This window comes from Trachurus trachurus, assembly GCF_905171665.1.
Source record: "Trachurus trachurus genome assembly, chromosome: 23".
NCBI classification, from domain to species: domain Eukaryota; kingdom Metazoa; phylum Chordata; class Actinopteri; order Carangiformes; family Carangidae; genus Trachurus; species Trachurus trachurus.
The window spans coordinates 1,219,620-1,244,160 of NC_139912.1; the positions used below are offsets into that span (position 1 = coordinate 1,219,620).

Here is a 24,541-nt window from a genome sequence, read left to right on the forward strand (position 1 = left end):
GAGGACTGACCCACACTGCAAAAACTCAAAATCTTTCCAAGAATATTTGTCTTAAAATAAGACTCATCACCTAAAAAAATTAACTTGTTTTCAGTTAATTTTCACTTGTTTCAAACTAAATTTCACTTGAAATAAGTAGAAAATCTGCCAGTGAAAGCAAGTTTTTTTGTGTTTGTAATAAGAAAGAAAAACTTGCTCCACTATCAGATTTTTCTACTTATTTCCATTAAAAATCTGCTTGAAAGAAGTAAAAAGTGTCTAAAAACAAGCTGCTTTTAATATGATGAGTCTTATTTTAAGTAGAATGAGATTAGTTTTGACTAGAAATAAGACAAATATTCTTGGTAAGATGTTTGAGTTTTTGCAGTGCAGGTTGAGTGGTAGTGAGGATGTTGGTCTTGTTGAAGCCGCTGTCTGTAGCAGACGTTGTTGCTGTGTTTGACCTGCAGGTGATGACTCCATGAGGACATCCCAGCTCAACGTCGGCACGGCAACGGACGTCTCGTTGAAGATCACGGAGACGGACCTGAGCAGCCTGACGGCGACGATCAGAGCGCCGTCCGGGAACGAAGAGCCGTGTCTGCTGAAGAGGCTTCCCAACAGACACATCGGTCAGTTCCTGCTCTGGTGCACTGTAGTCTGACATTAAAGGGACATTCCTCTCTAAGTTTGACCCAAAGTCACCATCAGACCCAGTACAACCCAGTAGAACCCGACCACAAACCTCTTGTGGTGACAGATAGAACAACACTGCTGTCTATGGAGCCTCCAGCCAACCGCCATTAGAAAGCCGCTCATAGCCACAAATAATGCTCAGAACAGCACCAAACTACATCAACAGTACAAACAGGGTCCCATCCCATAATACCCGCACTGCAAAAACTCAAAATCTCACCAAGAATATTTGTCTTAGTACAGCGGTTAAGCCCTCAAATCAAGGGGAATTGTGCACTTTTTTAAAGAAACATGAAACTTCTACCATAGTTAGTTTATACCATGAGGTTTATTTTCAGATCGGGAGGGAAGTCAGATTTGACCTCTGAGGCCCGGGAGAGGTCAAATCCAAGATGGCCGCCAATAACATTCAAAAATATCTTGTTTCTAGTCAAAATGTCATCAAAATAAATCTAATTCTACTTAAAATAAGACTCATCACATAAAAAATAGCTTGTTTTTAGACACTTTTTACTTCTTTCAAGCAAATTTTCACAAAAAGCTTTCACTGGCAGATTTTTCTACTTATTTCAAGTGAATATTTGTTTGAAACAAGTGAAAATGATCTAAAACAGGGCTATTCAATTACAAATTCAGTGGGGCCAGATTTTAAAACCGAGACCTTAAGCTGGGCCGGACATTTTCAGCGGTCAAGAAGGTTATGACAAATGAGGGGCATTTTTAAAACCCAGCATTAGCTATTAAAAACAAATCTACACAGCCAGAAAAAAGAGAATAAGTCAATAAAAGTAGTACCTGGTGATAGTAGTAGGCTAGTAAAGGTGTAGCATTAACATGCTTTGAATTGGAGGTTTTTTTTTAGGAACTAAAAGTTTCCTGAGGCCTACTGTCTGAGTTTCCACTGAGGTTTACAGCAGGGGTTTATGTAAATCACTAAATGTAGCCTAGTCTTAAAATTAGGCCTAAAGATGAACAAAGATTTATTTTCTAACATATTTTGATTGGTGAAAAACAAGGAGCAAAAAGCCATTTGGGGCAAATTACTCTGGGAAAGTATTTGATTATGGATTATTTCTTTGAAAAGTAGCTATCCTAATCAAGTTACTGTTCTGATTCCATTGCAAGTATTTAGTTGCGTTAAAATTCAATTATTGGTTAGGCTACTTCATTCCCTCAAAAAGAAAGAAAAGAAAGAAAAGTGGACGGTGCTCATGTGTGACTGAAAGGAGTGGAGAGACTGGTGGAGTATTCAGCCACCACGGTTTATTGTTGGCTGATGGGAGGGCTGAGGGTCGGTCAGCTGCTCTCCAGAAACACCGTGTCGTGCCCTCGTGCCACAGCTGCTCGCTGTGGAGTGTGAGGTCCGTCGGTCCCGGACGGACGGGGAGACTTGTCTCTCGCTGACCTGTAGCGCTGCGCACCACAGGACCACGGAGGGCAGCCTCAGCCTCGGCCTCGCGCGGCGAAGCCTCCCGCTCCGTGACGAGCGGCTGTGGCCCGACACGGCGTTTCTGGAGAGCAGCTGACCGACCAAGCCTCGGCTCTACCGGTAACTTTCAAAACAACGCACTGACCGGGTGGGTGGGTTGCGTGTTGCTAGGCTGCGTTGAGTGGTGCATTCACTGTCTGAACTGCAGTAGGGATTTTGAGTTCTCGCAAAACGTGTTTCCCTCATAGACTGTAAAAAGAAGGTTTCCCTCCGTGTGTGTTTTTTTTTTTTTTTTTTTTTTTTGGGGGGGGGGGGGGACACGAGCCGGGCCACTCGGACATTGGGTCGGGGCCGGATGTGGCCCGCGGGCCGCCAATTGAATAGCCCTGATCTAAAAACAAGTTAATTTTTAGGTGATGAGTCTCATTTTAAATGGAAAGAGATTAGTTTTGGCTAGAAACAAGACATTTTGACAAGAAATAAGACAAATATTCTTATTACTATTCTTATATAAGATTTTGAGTTTTTGCAGTGCGGCATCAAACACCTAGTAGCTTTGCCTGGTTTCTATTGAAAAGAGACCAAAACACAACTCACCCACTCACCACACCTCCAGCTGTTTCCTACTGATGCAGAAGCCCTGACGAGTCGATTAACAAGTGCATTTTATCAAATATTATATCGGGTCTTAATTTATGCCAAGACAATAGATAGCCTATATTACAAACCTAATTCTAACAATTGCAAAGTGGTCAATTTTCAAAAAATTGGAAACAAGAGACAAGGACCAACATGACAGACTTTGTAAAACCGACAGAATGACCGAATCTTCTTGTCAGAACTAAATTTTAGGACGTTGAGGCCGATGAGGTCAAAGGGAAACAACTCTTATGGATACTGATGTAAAGATGCTGACTGACTGTAATATACACCGCTCTCATCTTTCATCATCGTTTTGTGTTTGCATTGTATGTTCGAGATGATCTTTCAGAGTTGTTAAATGTGCTTCCTCCTGTCTGCAGGTATCTCCTTCACGCCGAAGGAAGTGGGCGAACACGTGGTGAGCGTGAAGAAGAACGGGAAGCACGTGACCAACAGTCCGTTTAAGATCATGGTGGGCCAGTCGGAGATCGGTGACGCCAGCAAGGTGAAGGTGTACGGCCAGGGCCTGGTGGAGGGACACACCTTCGAGGTCGCCGAGTTCATCGTGGACACGAGGAGCGCAGGTGAGAGTGGGAGGAGCCTCGGCTTCCTCACACTGCAAAAACTCTAACTCTTTCAGAGAATATTTGTCTTCTTTCTTGTCAAAATGTCTCATTTCTAGTCAAACTAATCTCTTTACACTTAAAATAAGACTCATCACCTAAAAATTAACTTGTTTTTAGATCATTTTCACTTGTTTCAAACACATTTTCACTTGAAATAAGTAGAAAAATCTGCCAGTGAAAGCAAGTTTTTTGTGCTTGTAATAAGAAAGAAAAACTTGATCCACTATCAGATTTTTCTACTTATTTCAAGTGAAAATCTGCTTGAAAGAAGTAAAAAGTGTCTAAAAACAAGCTGCTTTTTATGTTTCACTGGCAGATTTTTCTACTTATTTCAAGTGAAAATAAGTTTGAAACAAGTGAAAATTATTTAAAAACAAGTTCATTTTTAGGTGATGAGTCTTATTTTAAGTAGAATGAGATTTGTTTTGACTAGAAATTACATTTTGACTAGAAATAAGACAAATATTCTTGGTAAGATATTTGAGTTTTGGCAGTGCAAAAAATCTGCCAGTGAAAGCAAGTTTTTTGTGCTTGTAATAAGGAAGAAAAACTTGCTCCACTATCAGATTTTTCTACTCATTTCAATTGAAAATCTGCTTGAAAGAAGTAAAAAGTGTCTAAAAACAAGCTGCTTTTAATGTGATGAGTCTGATTTTAAGTAGAATGAGATTTGTTTTGACTAGAAATAACACATATTTTTGGTAAGATATTTGAGTTTTGGCGTCCTGACCTTGTGCTCCGGCAGGTTACGGCGGTCTGGGTCTGTCCATCGAGGGGCCCAGTAAAGTGGACATCAACTGTGAGGACGTGGAGGACGGCACCTGTAAAGTCACCTACTGTCCCACCGAACCAGGAAACTACATCATCAACATCAAGTTCGCTGACCAACACGTCCCAGGTACGAGCGGCATCTTTAAAACCCAGCGTTATTTTTAAAAAAGGCGTCTACACGACCGAAACAAGAAAGAGAATAAGTCAGTAAAAGACGTATGAGAGTAGCAGTAGTAAAAAAAAAATGTCATGAGTCCATGACCAGCAGATAGACACCATCCTTTCGACTGTGCGTGCAGTAACAAGGGAGATAGAGCCGTATCGCTGTAATTAGCTTAGCTCAAACACTGGAAGTGTATAGGTAGTGTTAGCCTGCCTCCTGTTAACCCTAACCTTCCTGTCCAGTGTTTGAGCTAAGCTAATTAGCGACTTTAGGTGGAGGCAGGCTAACACTACCCATACACTTCCAGTGTTTGAGCTAAGCTAATTAGCGACTTTAGGTAGGAGGCAGGCTAACACTACCCATACACTTCCAGTGTTTGAGCTAAGCTAATTAGCGACTTTAGGTAGGAGGCAGGCTAACACTACCCATACACTTCCAGTGTTTGAGCTAAGCTAATTAGCGACTTTAGGTGGAGGCAGGCTAACACTACCCATACACTTCCAGTGTTTGAGCTAAGCTAATTAGCGACTTTAGGTGGAGGCAGGCTAACACTACCCATACACTTCCAGTGTTTGAGCTAAGCTAATTACGGCGATACGGCTCTATCTCCCTTGTTACTGCACGCACAGTGGAAAGGATGGTGTCTATCTGCTGGTCATGGACTCGGGAGTGAGGCAAGACATGAAAAAAAAAATGTTGTCGTACCCCTTTAAAGAATGGGCGAAGTCCATCATCAGAGGTTATGATGTCATGAGGTCTGCTCTGAGTTGAAGGTAACCAGGTCCCCCCCCCCCCTCCAACAGGAAGTCCGTTCACGGTGAAGGTGCTCGGCGAGGGCCGGATGAAGGAGAGCATCACCAGGAAGCGCCAGGCGCCGTCCATCGCCACCGTGGGCAGCACCTGTGACCTCAACCTCAAGATCCCAGGTGAGTCATGACATCACTGCCCCCCCTCCCCCTGCCCCTCCCCCTCCCCCCCCCCTGCACCTGTCTGCACCGGATAGGTCCGGGAAAGTCCCGCCTTTCCCACCTGTGATTGGCTAGATGAGCTCTCCTCTGATTGGTTATTCGATTTGGCCGTCCAACGTCATCTCACAACAGTACTGCAGTAAACTAAAATAGCACTAACTGAAATCTTTAGTGTGTTCTGACGCCGTGGCGAAGTGGTTTGTGTTTTCGCCCGCGGTGTGGTGAATCCGAGATCGATCCCCGCTGGTTTCACATAACGAAAAATGTAGTTTTTAAATTTATATTCCAAGTTTACATTTTGAGTTTGAGAGAAGTGTAATTGTGCCATTGGTTTGGGTTTAGGCAATGAAGAAAGGAGTTGGTTAAAGCAGAAGTAAGCGATCCGGTGGTTTTGTCTAACTTCCTGTCAGCAGATGGAGTTAGCAGTCCCCGTCGTGCACACACAGAGAGGACTGCCCCTTTATGCCGTTCTCTCTCCTCATTGGATAAAGGTTGTAGGATACAAGGAAAGTTTTCTCCTGGGCTCAGAGCAGAGCAGAGTGACTGACAGACCCGTGTTTCAGACCAAACACTCTATAGAAGTGATTGCTGTCGGAAGATACAACTATTTAAGACTTAGATTAACACAAACATTCACCTTACTTCTGCTTTAAATTATCATGCTTATCACACTAGATTGCCGACAGTCTGCGTTTCACAGCCAAAACAAACAACCAATCAGGCGAGAGCTCTTCTAACCAATCAGAGGCGGGAAAGGCGGGACTTTCCCGGACCTATCCTACGAAAAGAAATATCGCACCTGTCCTCCCCCGCTTCCTCCTCTTCACCTCCTTCTGCTCTTTGTCCCTCGTTTCCTCCTCCTCCTCTCTCCTCCTCCTCCTCCTCCTCCTCCTCCTCCTCCTCCTCCTCCTCTCTCCTCCTCCTCCTCCTCCTCCTGCTGCTGCTTCAGGGAACTGGTTTCAGATGGTGTCGGCTCAGGAGCGCCACACGCGGACGTTCACGCGCAGCAGCCACACGTACACGCGCACGGAGCGGACGGAGATCAGTAAGACGCGGGCGGGGGAGACCAAGAGGGAGGTGCGGGTGGAGGAGAGCACGCAGGTGGGAGGAGGAGGAGGAGGAGGAGGAGGAGGAGGAGGAGATCCCTTCAGAGACGTGTTCGGAGACTTCCTGGGCGGATTCAGCGCCGGCGGCAGCGGTGGCGGTGGCGAGCGACCGCCTCTGCAGGACGGTGTGTGTGTGTGTGTGTGTGTGTGTGTGTGTGTGTGTGTGTGTGTGTGTTGCAGGAAGCTGCTGCTGCTGCATGTGCATGACTGAGCTCTAACAGAAACCTTCCCATGATGCTTCACTCTCATCCTCACCTGCTTTTACTTTGACATGTCACTTCCTGTCTCTGTCCCCTTTACCTTCATCACCTTCATCATCATCATCATCATCATCATCATCGTGTTTTTTATGTTTGAATCTCAAACTTTATTGTCTTGACATTTAGAACAATCAGTACGTTTACATGACAGTTGAAAAAAACGGAATTATTGTATTAATCCGACTGCAACTGGACGTGTTAGTCCGACTAATCAGACTCATCAGAATTATCCTAATCCGACTAAAACACCCAAAGGATGTGATTGGAAATCAGTTTTCTTCTGCATGTATTCACCTTAAAGGGAATAGTTCACCCAGAATTTAAATTTCACTCATTATCTCCTCCCCCTCATGTGGACTAAGGGCTGGGAGAAGTTTCAGAGTCCTCCGTGGCTTCTCTGAGTTACAGCGGGGCTCCGTGCAGCACTGCATGTCCATATGACGGTTGAGAACGGAGCTCACTTTTCTTCGTAACAAAAAGACACACCAAAAAACATCCAAATACCTCCATAGTGCTCGTCTATAATGTCCCTCTTGTATTGAAGCCCCGATATGAGAAATTGTTCCGAAAAAAAAAAAAATAAGCACTGTGTCTGTGCAAATCTTACACGATTTTTGTATTTTTGTGACCTGCCAAGGGACTACAGATGCAAATTGGCGTAAAGCTACAATCTGGTATAGTGCATCAAATGGCAACATTCATGTTTTAACTGTACACTGTCCCTTTTAAATAAATTAAAATTGGTTGATTGAGACACAGGCCGAGCAGTGAACTGAGACACTGGGAGCTTCCGCTACAAACAAGCTTAAAATATAGACTTATTTAATTTTTTTCGGAACAGTTACTCATGTCGGGGCTTCAATACAAGAGGGACATTACAGACGAGTATTTAGATCAACAGACCAGCAGGCCAATGTTTTCCTCCAGTAAGAGGAGCCGCTGTAATCTCGACCTCACAGGCGTTCATCATTGCTAATGGAAATTAGAATGGCTTTTAACACCTTGCCAGGAGGACTACAGTCTGAAACTAGTCGTTGGCTAACACTGGCACCTTTACATTTTATTATGTTCATTAATGTGCACTGTCCTCCTTAAATAAATAAAATTTAAAAAAAAGAAACACAACAAGCCGGTAGATGAGTTGCTGGGCGACAGCAGTGGTTCTAAAGACTAACTATGGCTCGTTTGAAAAGTGAAACTTTCTCCTTGACAGGATTTGATCTGAGACAGAAGAACTGATCTGATCTGAGCCGAGTGTGCATTACTGACGTATTAACAGTGTGTGATCCAGGTGCATGATTCTTTAGAGACTCTGTAGACCAGAACCCGTCTGATCCTTGCCTCCCCCCCCCCCCCCCCCCCCCCTCAGGTGAGGCCGGTAACCAGGAGATGACGGCTCAGGTGACGAGTCCCGGGGGGAAGACGGAGGACGCTGAGATCATCCGGGGAGAAGACAGCACCTACAGCGTCCGCTTCATCCCCCAGGAAATGGGTCCTCACACCGTCAACGTGAAGTACCGCGGCCAGCACGTCCCCGGCAGCCCCTTCCAGTTCACCGTGGGGCCGCTGGGCGAGGGGGGGGCCCACAAGGTCCGGGCCGGAGGCACCGGACTGGACCGGGGCGTGGCCGGGATCCCAGGTCAGCTGACACTCTCTCAAATCCAAATCCCAAATAAACTTTTATTTGTCCCGGGAGGGAAATTTGTCATGGGCATAATACAGCTGCTTTGTACTACTGTAGTAACACTGGCCCACATATCAAAGAGAGAAAAGAGAGAAAAAGAAAAAGTGCAGGGAGTGCAATAAATAGTTTTAAATCATAAGACAAGTTCAAAAAAAAAAAACATACTAAAAAACTAAAAGAGAACAAGGGATGTTAATTAATTAAAGCCAGCAGGTGAACAGGCAAACCGGATGTAGTCTCTCTCAGTCCCTCACCCTTCATAGAGTTCAGTTCAGTTGTATGTGTGTGTGTGTGTGTGTGTTTGACAGTGACTTGAACTAAGGTGCCTGAAGCAATGTTATAAAAGTTTTAAAAAAGCAGCCCATAATAAGCACAGAGCTTTGAGAGAGAAGCCAATGAAGTCCAACAGGGAGCAACAGGAGGAATAAAGTCTGACCTGTGTGTGTGTGTGTTTATAAACATGTTAACGAGCGCCAGGTGGATTGTTTATAAACCTTAACGAGCTCTGGCCTGAGGATCAGAGGTTACCACGGCAACTTGAGGTGGTTACTAATGACGATAGGGCCCCCCCAGGCTGAGACAGACAGAAACGTGGAGAAAAAGAGCGATTTTCTGCCTCTGCACTGGTCTCACATTTGGGCTTACTGTGACAAAACGGTAACTCCTATCAGAAAAAAACACAGACCAACATCGCTGTCAGGACTTCCTGAACGACTTGGTGTGATTTTGGTGTTTCTACAATAAAGATTTTGGAGACACTTGCGAACTTAAAACAGGGGTCCGTTCTGCTTCTCCCAGAAAATCTTTGTATTGGGGTCAATGGGGAGCAGAGACAGACGTGGCCGCACTCAGAGGCTGACAATTCAAATTCTGTATATCTCTTGGATATTTTGAGCACATTGTGAGAGACAGAACAAGTTTGTCTACAAATTTGGAAAAAATCATGTGTTTAGAGTGTAAATTGTGGCCGGGAGGAGTGTGGAAAGAAAAAGGTTTCAGACGATTTCAGACAACTTCTCCCACTCTGACACGATGCATCCCAGTTGTTTCTGATCTTTCTCTATGATCTTATTGGCCATTGTTATCATTTGTTGCCAGTTTGGCTCTATTTCTAACCAAACCCTGCACATACATCATAACTCTGAACACTTTCTACAAGACTTTGATAGACCAGCTCCAAAATGATCTTACTTACAGAACATGAGTTACATTTCCTGATAAGATGCGACCGCTGCATTGCCTTTTTAAAAAATATACAATCAAAAAAAGCTTCCTACACTGCAAAAACTCAAAATCTTTCCAAGAATATATTTCTTGTCAAAATGTCTCAATTTTAGTCAAAACTAATCTCTTTCCACTTAAAATAAGACTCATCGCCTAAAGATTAAGTTGTTTTTAGATAATTTTCACTTGTTTCAAACAAATTTTCAATTGAAATAAGTAGAAAAATCTGCCAGTGAAAGGAAGTTTTTTGTGCTTGTAATAAGAAAGAAAAACTGTCAGATTTTTGTTGAAAAGTTGAAAATTTGCTTGAAAAAAGTAAAAAAAAATGTCTAAAAACAAGCTGCTTTTAATGTGATGAGTCTTATTTTTAAGTATAATTAGATTTATTTTGACTAGAAATGACATTTTGACTAGAAATAAAACAAATATTCTTGGTAAGATATTGAAATTTTGCAGTGTATGTATTTTAACTCCTGCGCTGTTTCAAGCTGCTGGTCATTAGTAATATCAGGTGGAGGCTGATTGTCGTCTCCCCTCCTGTTGTTCCAGCTGAGTTCAGCATCTGGACCCGTGAGGCCGGCGCCGGGGGGCTGTCCATCGCCGTGGAGGGGCCCAGCAAGGCCGAGATCACCTTCGAGGACCGGAAGGACGGGTCCTGTGGAGTGGCCTACGTGGTCCAGGAGCCGGGTGAGACTTTCACTCTGATGCTCCATAACCCTAAGAAGAAGAAGTTGTGTTGTGCTGCGTTCAAGACGACTCAGAACTCTGAATGTCCCAGTTGAAAACTCAGATTTGAGGCGTTGGAGATGCACCACGACCAGTACAACCACAAACATGTCGGACCGGGACAAACTCTGCATTCAAAGTGCTTCTAAGGCATTAAAACAATTTTTAAAGGGACAATGAGGAGTTTCTATTTGGTTATAAAAAAGTCTGATATTAATGTGGATGAATCTCCGTTACCACTTGTTAATGGTCCATTTTAGATAAATCTATGGTTTTGTCTCTATGGTTATTTTGTTATTATTAGTGGTGGTGGAAATGCTGGGCGAGCCGACCAGCGTTTCTTTACTTTCGGTTTCGTGGCGAGTCATGAGAATAACGCCGCCGAATCTCCGTTTATGGTGGGAACTACGACGGTATGTGATCGTCTTCCAACCTCTGACTTTAATTCTTGATGAATGAAAACATGAGTCTGTCTTGCACCGGTCAAAGAATTTCACGGTGCGGAGGCTCATAAATGTAGTGTGGAAACACTTCGCTTTTACAAAACTCCTCGTTGTCCCTTTAAAAAAGAATCATTTTGAAATAATGAAACAGATCATTTAAAATCAAAGAGAAATAACAAAATGAGTTCACTGTGTTCCACAACATCAGTAGGTTAATCTGTAGCTGTAAGTAAATATTGTATGTTTCATAACATTTTAATGTATTTTGGCGTTAAAGATGCATTTTAATCGATGTTTTACCGTTGATGGTGACGTTGTGGTTCTGTACGGTGCAGATCGTTGTGTCACGTCACACGACTGATTCTCTGAGAAGTCGGGGAGGTCGAAAAAACCAGAGTCCCGAGTCGTCTCGAACGCAGCGTTAGAGAAAAGGTGTGACATCACTGATGACGTCATAAACAGCTGTTTTCCTCTCTCTCTCCAGGCGACTACGAGGTTTCTATTAAATTTAACGACGAACACATCCCAGACTCTCCGTTCATCGTCCCCGTGGCGACGCTGTCGGACGACGCCCGCCGCCTCACCATCACCAGCCTGCAGGTGCGTCCACGTTTAAACCGGTTTTCTATGAATAGATTTATTATCCTGGGGTGTAAATGTATCTGCAGCGCTACGTGTTTGACCTCTGACCTCTATCTGTGTCCTCGTGTGTCCTTGAGATATTTACATAAAAACTGAACGAAGCAATAATCTAGTTCTTCAAAGGTTCAGTGTGTAATAATTGACCCTTTGTTGGCCTTCTGATTGGTCTGCTGTTCCACCAATCAGAGCGCTTCTCCCCATGTCACGTGTTGCGCAACATTCTAAGGTTGGACAACCCTGGAATGAAACCCTATGAAACAGGATAGGTAGACAGCAACTTTTGGGCAAAAACTACTTTATAATTTTTCAATATGGTTAAAATGTGCCTGGGGTTCCTGCAATAGCAACTCACAATATCTGGAACGTATTGGAGTCATTTTTATCCCATTCCCTAAACCCAAGACATCAATAAACATACTTAGCCTATGTACTGTATATAACATATTACCGTACTTTAACCTTCTGTTATGTATTTAGTTGAGCTTAATAGGGTTTGGGGGGGGGTGGTCCACTAGGGGGAGCTCTAGGCATAGGTCAGGGGTTAACTGCAAAGTTTTGTTTGTTGTTGTTGTGTGCAGTCCTCATGAGAAGTGAGCCCGTTTTCCCTGGCTGTACTGAAGTGCTAAGCTCATTCATCCTCCAGTCCACTCTCTGGTCGTGTTCATAAACAGAGAAGATCTAAAACCTTCAAAGTTATCTAGCAAACGTAACATTACTGCTACTAATGTCTTTTGAACTTTGTGAAGTTTTACGAGGAGAAACGGGAGATCAGCGGAGATTAAGCGTTAGCTTGTAGCTAACGTTAGCTAGCGCCGTTAGCTACTAGCTAGTGAGTGACCAAAACAATGATTTTTCCCCATTTTTCGGAAAAGTCTGGTAATGCCCGTTCAACCGCTCTTTAGCCACGTCTGTCTTCTATCACGGACACCATTTTTCTGATATGTAAGTTAATTCAAATTTCCCTTACTAGCTATTTAAATCTACCTAATTTTCAATGGTTTCAAATGGGAGTTGACCCTTCCGTGACCATTGTTTGTCCAACCTAGCAACAGTAACCGTGGGGGGCGGGGCCTTGACAAAGGGTCAATTGTCAAGGTTTATTGTTAAAATCTGAATGATTTTATTATATTATACTAATATGAAAATAATAGTATAAGTGTATAATCATCACTATAGAATAAAATCTGTTTGGTTTCCGTAGCCTTATAATTATTCTTCTATATATATATATAGTGTATATATATAATCCAGCCAGTCAGAGAACGCATTTCAAGAGTTTCACGTTCATGCACAAGTTATTTTTTGTCCTCGGAGGCCACCGTCACTTTGCCGACAGGAGGGGTGAGCGCTGCGATCTAGAATCTGAAAACTAGATGTCACCGTTTCCTCCCATTTCACACACTGCACCTTTAAATAGAAAATAACTAAGAATAATAATGTTTTGGTTCAGTTGTTACTAAACAGTTAAAGCGTCACACTAACAGCTGCCTCTGTGCTGTGAGCAGGAGATGGGTCTGAAGGTCGGCCAGGAGGCCTCCTTCGCTGTGCAGCTCAACGGCGCCAGAGGTTTGATCGACGCCAAGATCCACACGCCGTCGGGCGCCATAGAGGAGTGTTACATCACCGAGATGGACAGTGGTGAGAGCCAATCGGAACGCAGCGTTCTGTTTTCCAAAGCTTTAATCCTGGTGCCAGCAATTTAGACCATTGTTGGCAGTTTTTGTAGAGCCGTAGTGTATTCGATATTATAGCTATGGACACATACTACGGCTCGTTTGAAAGGTGAAACTTTCTGCTTCCAATGGAGACAAACTGTTTATTACTACATGCCTCCGTTCCTGAGCCATCCCAAGATAAACAGTGGCCAGTTTTCATCAAAACCCTGATTGTTTTCTAGAAATGGAGATATACTGTAGCATTCAATGAGTTAAAGCAGAAGTAAGCGATATTTTTGTGTTAATATAAGTCTTAAATAGTTGTATCTTCCGACAGCAATCACTTCTATAGAGTGTTTGGTCTGAAACACGGGTCTGTCAGTCACTCTGCTCTGCTCTGAGCCCAGGAGAAAACTTTCCTTGTATCCTACAACCTTTATCCAATGAGGAGAGAGAACGGCATAAAGGGGCAGTCCTCTCTGTGTGTGCAGCCAAGGGATGCGCCTGAATGTGGTGACGTAGGGACGAGGACCAATAGATCCATGACGAGGGCGGGGGCTGCTAACTCCATCTGCTGACAAGACGTTATGGTGCGTTCAGGGAAACTCGTAACTCGTGTTTTTCCGACCTGTGAAGTGGTACCAGTTCGATCTGGTACGAGTTCACGGGTCAGAAGTTACGAGTGGCCGTTATAGTGACTTTCACAGGTAAAACAGGTCGGAGAAACACGAGTGGGTTGCCTGGAACGCTACAAAGTCGTAAGTCGTGACTTGAAGCTGTAATTTACGGTTTCAAAAGCCTGCCTGGAACGCAGCATTAGCCAAAACCACCGGATCGCTTACTTCTGCTTTAATGTCCATCGCTATGCAGACGACACTAAACTCTATACAGCCGTTGATCCTGACGTCTGTAGGTTAGAGAACTGAACCAGAACCAGACAGATCCTGATCTGACCCGTTTCCACAGACCAACACGCCATCAGGTTCATCCCCCGGGAAAACGGCGTTCACTCCATCGACGTGCGTTTCAACGGCAGCCACGTCCCCGGCAGCCCCTTCAAGATCCGCGTGGGAGAACCGGGCCAGGTCGGAGACCCGGGTATGGTGTCGGCCTTCGGACCGGGTCTGGAGGGAGGAACCACAGGTACACACCAACAACACACACCAACAACACACACACCTGCACTGAAAACACCCAACTGATCCAGTACAGACAGTTTAAACCGGTGCATATTCTCATTTGTCCAGGTCATAGTATTTCAAAGGAGGTTAAATCGAAAGCAACTGGACTTAGTTATTTGTCTAGGAAGACGTTTCACCTCTCATCCAAGAGGCTTCATCAGTTCATGTACGCAGCTGACCAGGCTGGGACTGGTCCAACTATCTGGTGTGGAGACTCACTATTTAACCTCTTGTGTGGGCGTTCACAAGGGTGATGATGTCACTGGTTCCCTTTTGTGCTCCAAGTGCCAACGACAGTCGTTGGAGTGACAGTCGTTGGTGGGAAGTTGGTTTCGACTTCGTTAGTGCCCTATTGTTTTCTAACAACAGTCGTTGGAGTCACTTGCCACTTGTGAACAGTAGTTGTTCTTTGAGGCTAGATTGTTGAGTCTCCTGGGAAGGGATGAAAGGGCAGCATTGTAAATTGGGGATAGGTGGTGTCTCAGACCTCCTCCCCTGTTGAGGGTTGGTTTTTCTACTTTTACAAAAATGGCTTCTTTAACTCCTCTTTCAAACCATCTGTCTTCTCTGTCTAGGATTTGGACATTGCTGTCCTCAAAGGAGTGGGCTTTCTCCTTGAGATGTAAATGAACAGCAGAGTCCAGTCCTGAGGAGTTTGCTCTCCTGTGTTGGGCCATGCGTTTGTGCAGTGGTTGTTTTGTTTCTCCAATGTAGAGGTCTTTGCATTCCTCGTTGCATTGGACTGCATACACCAGATTGCTTTTGTGGGTGTGTGGTGTTCTGTCCTTGGGATGTACCAGTCTCTGTCTGAGTGTGTTGCTGGGTTTGAAATACACAGGGATACGGTGTTTGTTAAAGATCCTCCTGAGTTTTTCTGATACTCCAGACACATATGGAATGACTATGTTTTTTCTCTTGTTTTGTCTTTCTTTCTCAACCACTTTGCTGGTTTTCTTTCTGGAAGCAGCTGCAGTTTTCACAAAGGTCCAGTTAGGGTAACCACAAGTTGTGAGGGCGCCTCTCAGGTGCTTGTGTTCTGCCCCTTGGGCCTGTGAGCTGGTGGGCACATTATCAGCTCTGTGTTGCAAAGTTCTGATAACACCAAGCTTATGTTCCAGAGGGTGGTGAGAGTCGAAAAGTAGATATTGGTCTGTATGTGTGGGTTTTCTGTATACCCCAATGTGGAGGCTCCTGTCCTTTTTCATATGGACATCACAATCTAAGAAAGGCAGACTATTGTCCTTGACATCCTCTCTGGTGAACTTGATGTTTTTGTCCACTGAGTTAATGTGTTCGGTAAAAGCTTGCACTTCTTTGGTTTTGATTTTTACCCATGTGTCATCCACATACCTGAACCAGTGGCTCGGTGTTGTTCCTTCAAAGGAGTTTAAAGCCTTGTTCTCTACCTCCTCCATGTACAGATTGGCCACAATAGGGGATACTGGTGAACCCATGGCACAGCCGTGTTTTTGTCTGTAAAATTTGCCGTTGAACTGGAAGTATGTGGTGTTCAGGCATAAATCCAGAAGCTGGCAAATATTTTACTTTCTGGATTTATGCCTGAACACCACATACTTCCAGTTCAACGGCAAATTTTACAGACAAAAACACGGCTGTGCCATGGGTTCACCAGTATCCCCTATTGTGGCCAATCTGTACATGGAGGAGGTAGAGAACAAGGCTTTAAACTCCTTTGAAGGAACAACACCGAGCCACTGGTTCAGGTATGTGGATGACACATGGGTAAAAATCAAAACCAAAGAAGTGCAAGCTTTTACCGAACACATTAACTCAGTGGACAAAAACATCAAGTTCACCAGAGAGGATGTCAAGGACAATAGTCTGCCTTTCTTAGATTGTGATGTCCATATGAAAAAGGACAGGAGCCTCCACATTGGGGTATACAGAAAACCCACACATACAGACCAATATCTACTTTTCGACTCTCACCACCCTCTGGAACATAAGCTTGGTGTTATCAGAACTTTGCAACACAGAGCTGATAATGTGCCCACCAGCTCACAGGCCCAAGGGGCAGAACACAAGCACCTGAGAGGCGCCCTCACAACTTGTGGTTACCCTAACTGGACCTTTGTGAAAACTGCAGCTGCTTCCAGAAAGAAAACCAGCAAAGTGGTTGAGAAAGAAAGACAAAACAAGAGAAAAAACATAGTCATTCCATATGTGTCTGGAGTATCAGAAAAACTCAGGAGGATCTTTAACAAACACCGTATCCCTGTGTATTTCAAACCCAGCAACACACTCAGACAGAGACTGGTACATCCCAAGGACAGAACACCACACACCCACAAAAGCAATCTGGTGTATGCAGTCCAATGCAACGAGGAATGCAAAGACCTCTACATTGGAGAAACAAAACAACCACTGCACAAACGCATGGCCCAACACAGGAGAGCAAACTCCTCAGGACTGGACTCTGCTGTTCATTTACATCTCAAGGAGAAAGCCCACTCCTTTGAGGACAGCAATGTCCAAATCCTAGACAGAGAAGACAGATGGTTTGAAAGAGGAGTTAAAGAAGCCATTTTTGTAAAAGTAGAAAAACCAACCCTCAACAGGGGAGGAGGTCTGAGACACCACCTATCCCCAATTTACAATGCTGCCCTTTCATCCCTTCCCAGGAGACTCAACAATCTAGCCTCAAAGAACAACTACTGTTCACAAGTGGCAAGTGACTCCAACGACTGTTGTTAGAAAACAATAGGGCACTAACGAAGTCGAAACCAACTTCCCACCAACGACTGTCACTCCAACGACTGTCGTTGGCACTTGGAGCACAAAAGGGAACCAGTGACATCATCACCCTTGTGAAACGCCCACACAAGAGGTTAAATAGTGAGTCTCCACACCAGATAGTTGGACCAGTCCCAGCCTGGTCAGCTGCGTACATGAACTGATGAAGCCTCTTGGATGAGAGGTGAAACGTCTTCCTAGACAAATAACTAAGTCCAGTTAGCCTGACGAGCCAGACTATATCACTAAAATGTATAGTCTGGAAACGAGCGGTAGACCTCGGCTCAATCCAGGGGGCGGGATGAAGGCTGTCTTTCAAACTGCCTCTGCACGCAATAGGGTAGCGCTAGCTAGCGCTACGACCAATCAGAGCAAAGAGCAGGATGACGTTAGCCTGACAAGCCAATTAAAATGTATGTCGTCATCACGTTAAGCCCGCCCAACGACTCTCTAAACAGATAGAGCGCTGTGATTGGTGAACACAAACGGTGTTCGAGACTCAAAAAGTTCCTATGGCTCGTTTCTAGACCCACCTACGGAGCAAATATTTTTGCTGCCGCTAGGGTGCGTCTAGATTTCTAGGCTAAAGTCCAGTTGCTTTCGATTTAACCTCCTTTGAAAAAAAAAAAAAAGACAGTTTAAAGGGATTGTTCAACATTTTATCAAATTGGCCCATTGCCATAATGCCTATAGTCATAGCAGCAGGTTCGTTACCTTTAATTGTCGGTGCAAGACAGAGTTGTTTTAGAGGGAAATACAGAGACTGTTGATGAAAAACTGTCCCTGAAGGCAACGTGCATCAGTGGTTTTGCATGAATTTCCCTCTAAAACAACTCTGTGTGGTAACGTTGTGTTATTATCTCATAGCGTGGTGAATGTGCAGCTCACAACTTGTCCACCAGAGCGTTGTGGAGTTGTTGGATTGTGTGTTTGATGAGTTTGATGAGGGAAACCAAGAAATCCCATAATGAGCCTCCGTAGCGTAGCTCTGAGCAGCTCACGGCTCTGCTCCGCCGTTCTAAAAACAGCTTGCACCAACAATTAAAGGTAACGAACCTACTGCTATGACTATAGGGATTATGGCAATGGGCCAGTTTGCTAAAATGTTGAACTATCCCTTTAACCGGTGTGGTGTCTGCCTGCAGGCGTGGCCTCAGACTTCATCGTGAACACCTGTAACGCCGGCGCCGGCGCTCTGTCCGTCACCATCGACGGGCCGTCCAAGGTGAAGATGGACTGCCAGGAGAGTCCTGAGGGCTACCAGGTCTGCTACACCCCCATGGCCCCCGGCAGCTACCTCATCTCCATCAAGTACGGGGGGCCGCAGCACATCGTGGGGAGCCCCTTCAAGGCCAAGGTCTCAGGTCAGTGGGCGGAGCCTCATCATCGCCACGACGCCTGTAGCTACATAGACCTGGTTCAGGTCTGAGCCCGAGGTTCTTCTGAGTCTAAAGTCTCTTTAACCCTTTTTACTACTGAGGCTGAAAGTGACCGTTTGGACACATTCTGTTATTATCGCTATAGACCGAATCTCCTTGTTGTTTACATTCTACTTCCTGGTAGAAAACCAGCTGTAATGTGAATGAGATCAATAGTAACGAACGAGAGTTTAGCTATATATCATATTTTTCACGCCCTATCACCGTTTAGACAAATCTGAAATGATTGAAGAAACATTACTATTTCTGTGTGTGTGTTTTGTGTTGCTATGTGTTGTATTTATTCAGTTTGGGGGAATCACAGTGTCTAGAAAGCATCAGTGGCTCAGCTGACAGGGACAGCTAACGGTAGCTAAGCTAACGGTAGCTAAGCTAACAGCGGTAGCTAAGCTAACAGCAGGACGTCAGCTGTTAAAACCCTCCCGTTGTGGGACACGACATGAAACTACTCCAGTTAGCTCAGTCATGTTGGAACTCAGATATCCGCTGGAGAAAATATTTTTTCATGGAGCGTTTATTGAGTCACTGAGTTATTAAAGTTAAACAGGTAGCTAACCGTTAGCCCGGCTAATCTATGATAACCATGACTAATTACAAAAATGTGCACACATAAATAGTAATGTTTGTCCAATCATTGGTTTTATAAACTTTACAAACATCAGATTAGTCTAAACGGTGATATAGTGACATGAAAAATTAGATAAATATAGAGAAACTCTCGTCCGTCACTATTGTTCTCATGCTGGTTTTCTACCAGGAAGTAGAATGTAAACAACAAGGAGATTGGTTCTATACGATGGTTTTCATAATATTTATATCTCTATTAACAGAGAAAATACTGCATTTGTACATTACAACTGTAATGAGACCAAAAACAAATTTCCACACCGTGGACAATAAATGAAACTAACTAACTAACATACGCCGTCAGTCAGAACCTCAGTCTTGTTGCCTCAGCTCATTCACGTGTCTTCTTGTCTTCTTGTCTTCTTGTCTCTGCAGGACCTCGTCTCTCCGGGGGACACAGTCTCCACGAGACGTCGTCCGTCCTGGTGGAGACGGTCACCAAGTCGTCGGTGATGGGCGGGGCCTTCGCCTCGCTGCCCAAGTTCTCCTCCGACGCCAGTAAGGTGGTGTCCCGCGGCGCCGGGCTGTCCAAGGCCTTCGTGGGTCAGAAGAACACGTTCACCGTCGACTGCAGCAAAGCAGGTGAGGACAAGAGAGAGATAGTCCAGTCATTTTAAAGGGATAGTTCACTCAAAATTGAAATTTCTCCTCATCATCTCCTCCTCCCCCTCATGTGGACTAAGGGCTGGGAGAAGTTTCAGAATCCTCCGTGGCTTCTCTGAGTTACAGGGGGTCTCGGCGTAGCAGTGCATGTCCATATGACGGTTGCAAATGGATACCAACTGTCTTCGTAACAAAAAGACACACCAAAAAACATCCAAATACCTCCATGCTGCTTGTATGTAATGTCCGTCTTGTATTGAAGCCCCGACATGAGAAATTGTCCCGAAAAAAATTAAATAAGTCTATATTTCAAGCTTGTTTGTAGCAGAAGCTTCTCGAAGCTCCTCTTCCCGGTTCATCAAATTTGACGAACCAGGAAGAGGAGCTTCCAGAAGCTTCCGCTACAAAACAAGCTTGAAATATAGACTTGTTTAATTTTTTCTGGGACAATTTCTCATGTCGGGGCTTCAATACAAGAGGGACATTACATACGAGCAGCATGGAGGTATTTGAATGTTTTTTGGTGTGTCTTTTTGTTACGAAGACAGTTGGTATCCATTTGCAACCGTCATATGGACATGCACTGCTACGCCGAGACCCCCTGTAACTCAGAGAAGCCACGGAGGACTCTGAAACTTCTCCCAGCCCTTAGTCCACATGAGGGGGAGGAGATCATGAGAAATGAAATTTGACTTTTGGGTGAACTATTATTTTAATAGATGTATGAACAGGGCCGTTGTATAGGGGAGAAAGGTGGTGATAACTCTAGGGGCCCAGCGCCCAGTGGGGCCCATAAAAAACCCAAGTAGTCTAATCTTTGTATGACTGATTTATTCTGCGTAAGACCCTGACTAATACTCATAGTACACTGTAAAAACTCAACATCTTTCCAATAATATTTGTCTTATTTCTTGTCCAAATGTCTCATTTCTAGTCAAAGAATATCTCTTTCCACTTAAAATAAGACTCATCACCTAAAAATTAACTTGTTTTTAGATCATTTTCACTTGTTTCAAACAAATTTTCACTTGAAATAAGTAGAAAAATCTGCCAGTGAAAGTAAGTTTTTTGTGCTTGTAATAAGGAAGAAAAACTTGTTCCACTATCAGATTTTCTCTACTTATTTCAAGGGAAAATCTGCTTGAAAGACGTAAAAAGTGTCTAAAAACAAGCTGCTTTTATTATGATGAGTCTTATTTTAAGTAGAATGAGATTTGTTTTGACTAGAAATGACATTTTGACTAGAAATAAGACAAATATTCTTGCTTAGATACTTGAATTTTTGCAGTGTAATGCTGCATTAGCATCAAAACAAAGAAGGCTAAATAAAAAATGATAATACATACGTAGTAAAAATAAAAAAACCCTGAAAAAGTTAGGGGGAGGGGCCCACTTTAGTATTCTTTAAGGGGGCCCAGAATTCCTAGCAACGGCCCTGTGTATGAATGGGCTATATTTTGGTCTTTTTCGAAACTTTCCCCTAATGGGATTCTTCAGGGCTTTTTTCAATTCATTCAACCTTTTTTCCTAAAATGACTGGACTGAGACGTTGACGTGTCCCCTCTGTCTGTGTGTGTGTGTTTCTGCAGGAACCAACATGCTGATGGTGGGCGTCCACGGGCCCAAGACGCCGTGCGAGGAGGTTTACGTCAAACACATGGGCAACCGGATGTACAACGTCACCTACACCGTGAAGGAGCAGGGCAGCTACATCCTCATCCTCAAGTGGGGGGACGACAACGTCCCGGGGAGTCCCTTCCAATTCACCGTCCCCTGAGCCTCAACGCATCACGTCCCCCCTTCCTCCTTCCTCCCTCCTCCTCCTTCCTCCCCCTCCTCACTGCAAAAACTCAAAATCTTACCAAGAATATTTGTCTTATTTCTAGTCAAAATGTCTAATTTCTAGTCAAAACTAATCTCTTTCCACTTAAAATAAGACTCATCACATAGAAAGTAGCTTGTTTTTAGACACTTTTTACTTCTTTCAAGCAGATTTTCACTTGAAATAAGTAGAAAAATCTGATAGTGGAGCAAGTTTTTCTTTCTTACTATTACAAGCACAAAAAACTTGCTTCACTGGCAGATTTTTCTACTTATTTCAAGTGAAAATTAGTTTGAAACAAGTGAAAATGATCTAAAAACAAGTTAATTTTTAGGTGATGAGTCTTATTTTAAGTGGAAAGAGATTAGTTTTGACTAGAAATGAGACATTTTGACAAGAAATAAGACAAATATTCTTGGAAAGATTTTTAGTTTTTGCAGTGTGCTCCTCCCCCTCCTCCTCCTCCTCCTCCCCCCTCCTCCTCCCCCCTCGTGCACTGTGACTGTTTCACACTTTGTGCCAAACTCTGGTTTCTCCTGTTGAACCTGAGTCTCTGCAGCAGCGTCGCCCTGACGACCGATCACCGTGTTTACATCCACTTCTGTTGGTCAAATCATCTGAGGATCGATAAAAAATATTAGTGTGAATTGTATCAATCAAGAGAAAATCATCAGATGAGATCGACTGTATTAACTTTTTATCCATATTTGATATTTAAAGGGATAGTTCAACATTTTGTCAAACTGGCCCATCACCATAATCCCTATAGTCATAGCAGTAGGTTCGTTACCTTTAATTGTCGGTGCAAGCTGTTTTTAGAACGGCGGAGCAGAGCCGTGAGCTGCTCAGAGCTACGCTACTAATGGAGGCTCATTATGGGATTTCTTGGTTTCCCTCATCATCAAACTCATCAAATACACAATCCAACAACTCCACAACGCTCTGGTGGACAAGTTGTGAGCTGCACATTCACCACGCTATGAGATAATAACACAACGTTACCACACAGAGTTGTTTTAGAGGGAAATTCATGCAAAACCAGCTGATGCACGTTGCCTTCAGGGACAGTTTTTCATCAAGCAGTCTCTGTATTTACCTCTAAAACAACTCTACGGTAATGGGCCAATTTGACAAAATGTTGAACTATCCCTTTCTTTAAACAAATGTTACTGTTTCCATCCATCAGGCATTTTTAATTCCATCAATATCACTTGATGTGAATAAAAGCAGTGGATGTAAATGTGGTTAGAGAGACGACAGTGTGTGAAGAAGAGACCAGAGATGAGTTCAGATGTTGCTGCGGTGACATCATCGGGCCGCGGTGACATCATCGGGCCGCGGTGACATCATCAGGCTGCGGTGACATCATCGGGCCGCGGTGACATCATCAATCAGCTGTTTTCCTGTGTGAAGCTGCAGCGACTGAACTGTGACTCTGTTTGATCTCAGCTGTTTTTCTCCTCCTGTGGTTTTCATTGGTCTTATAGTGGTGGGGGGGGGGGGGGGGGTAGAGTGTATTATGATGAACGGTGAAATGAAGATGATGAAGATGATGATGATGATGATGATGATGATGATGATGATGATGATGTTGCTTTGACACAGCGAGTGACATTTTATTATAGTTAAGGTTTTATATGTATCAGAATAAATGTTTAAAGTGTTTGATATGTTCAGATTGTGCGGGCATAATTAAAGTTCATCTGCTGATGATGTCACACAGAGGGGGCGGAGTCTGTCCACATGGTGTCACACAGAGGGGGCGGAGTCTGTCCACATGGTGTCACACAGAGGGGGGGGCGGAGTCTGTCCACATGATGTCACACAGAGGGGGCGGAGTCTGTCCACATGATGTCACACAGAGGGGGCGGGGTCTGTCCACATGGTGTCACACAGAGGGGGGGCGGAGTCTGTCCACATGATGTCACACAGAGGGGGCGGAGTCTGTCCACATGATGTCACACACACAGAGGGGGCGGAGTCTGTCCACATGATGTCACACACACAGAGGGGGCGGAGTCTGTCCACATGATGTCACACAGAGAGGGCGGAGTCTGTCCACATGGTGTCACACAGAGGGGGCGGAGTCTGTCCACATGATGTCACACAGAGGGGGCGGAGTCTGTCCACATGGTGTCACACAGAGGGGGCGGAGTCTGTCCACATGATGTCACACAGAGGGGGCGGAGTCTGTCCACACACGGTCACATGGTCACATGACCCAGGTTCACTCTTTAAATTCACACAACTTACACAACAACAACCGAGACAGAATCAGCTGCTCAGGTAAAAACATGAAACTGAAACTGAATCAACTTAATGTGGAGCTTTAACTGGTGGTAACACTTTACAATATGAGTAGTTACTGAGAACTAATGAGGAACTAATGAGTAGTTACTGAGGAACTAATGAAGAACTAATGAGTAGTTACTGAGGAACTAATGAGTAGTTACTGAGAACTAATGAGGAACTAATGAGTAGTTACTGAGAACTAATGAGGAACTAATGAGTAGTTACTGAGGAACTAATGAAGAACTAATGAGTAGTTACTGAGGAACTAATGAGTAGTTACTGAGGAACTAATGAAGAACTAATGAGTAGTTACTGAGGAACTAATGAGTAGTTACTGAGGAACTAATGAAGAACTAATGAGTAGTTACTGAGGAACTAATGAGGAGTTACTGAGGAACTAATGAAGAACTAATGAGTAGTTACTGAGGAACTAATGAGGAGTTACTGAGGAACTAATGAAGAACTAATGAGTAGTTACTGAGGAACTAATGAAGAACTAATGAGTAGTTACTGAGGAACTAATGAGTAGTTACTGAGGAACTAATGAAGAACTAATGAGTAGTTACTGAGGAACTAATGAGGAGTTACTGAGGAACTAAAGAGTAGTTACTGAGGAACTAATGAGTAGTTACTGAGGAACTAATGAAGAACTAATGAGTAGATACTGAGGAACTAATGAGTAGTTACTGAGGAACTAATGAGGAACTAATGAGTAGTTACTGAAGAACTAATGAAGAACTAATGAGTAGTTACTGAAGAACTATTGAAGAACTAATGAGTAGTTACTGAAGAACTAATGAAGAACTAAT

The 24,541-nt window shown here is 43.9% G+C and overlaps 1 protein-coding gene across 6 annotated transcripts in view; it reads left to right on the forward strand.

Annotated features, from left to right (window-relative positions):
- flncb (filamin C, gamma b (actin binding protein 280)) overlaps positions 1-21,452 on the forward strand; it is an 81,734-nt gene extending 60,282 nt beyond the window's left edge. For all 6 annotated transcript variants that reach the window (XM_083999485.1, XM_083999487.1, XM_083999486.1 and 3 more), the window contains 13 exons: positions 450-611; positions 3,127-3,330; positions 4,118-4,270; positions 5,110-5,232; positions 6,224-6,505; positions 8,010-8,279; positions 10,098-10,235; positions 11,202-11,317; positions 12,865-12,997; positions 13,981-14,157; positions 18,095-18,313; positions 19,391-19,597; positions 21,208-21,452. In XM_083999485.1, the coding sequence (XP_083855611.1) occupies positions 450-611; positions 3,127-3,330; positions 4,118-4,270; positions 5,110-5,232; positions 6,224-6,505; positions 8,010-8,279; positions 10,098-10,235; positions 11,202-11,317; positions 12,865-12,997; positions 13,981-14,157; positions 18,095-18,313; positions 19,391-19,597; positions 21,208-21,395 (2,372 nt within the window). In that variant the 3' untranslated portion in view covers positions 21,396-21,452. The remainder of the gene's footprint in view (positions 1-449; positions 612-3,126; positions 3,331-4,117; positions 4,271-5,109; positions 5,233-6,223; positions 6,506-8,009; positions 8,280-10,097; positions 10,236-11,201; positions 11,318-12,864; positions 12,998-13,980; positions 14,158-18,094; positions 18,314-19,390; positions 19,598-21,207) is intronic.
- The last annotated feature ends 3,089 nt before the right edge of the window (positions 21,453-24,541 follow it).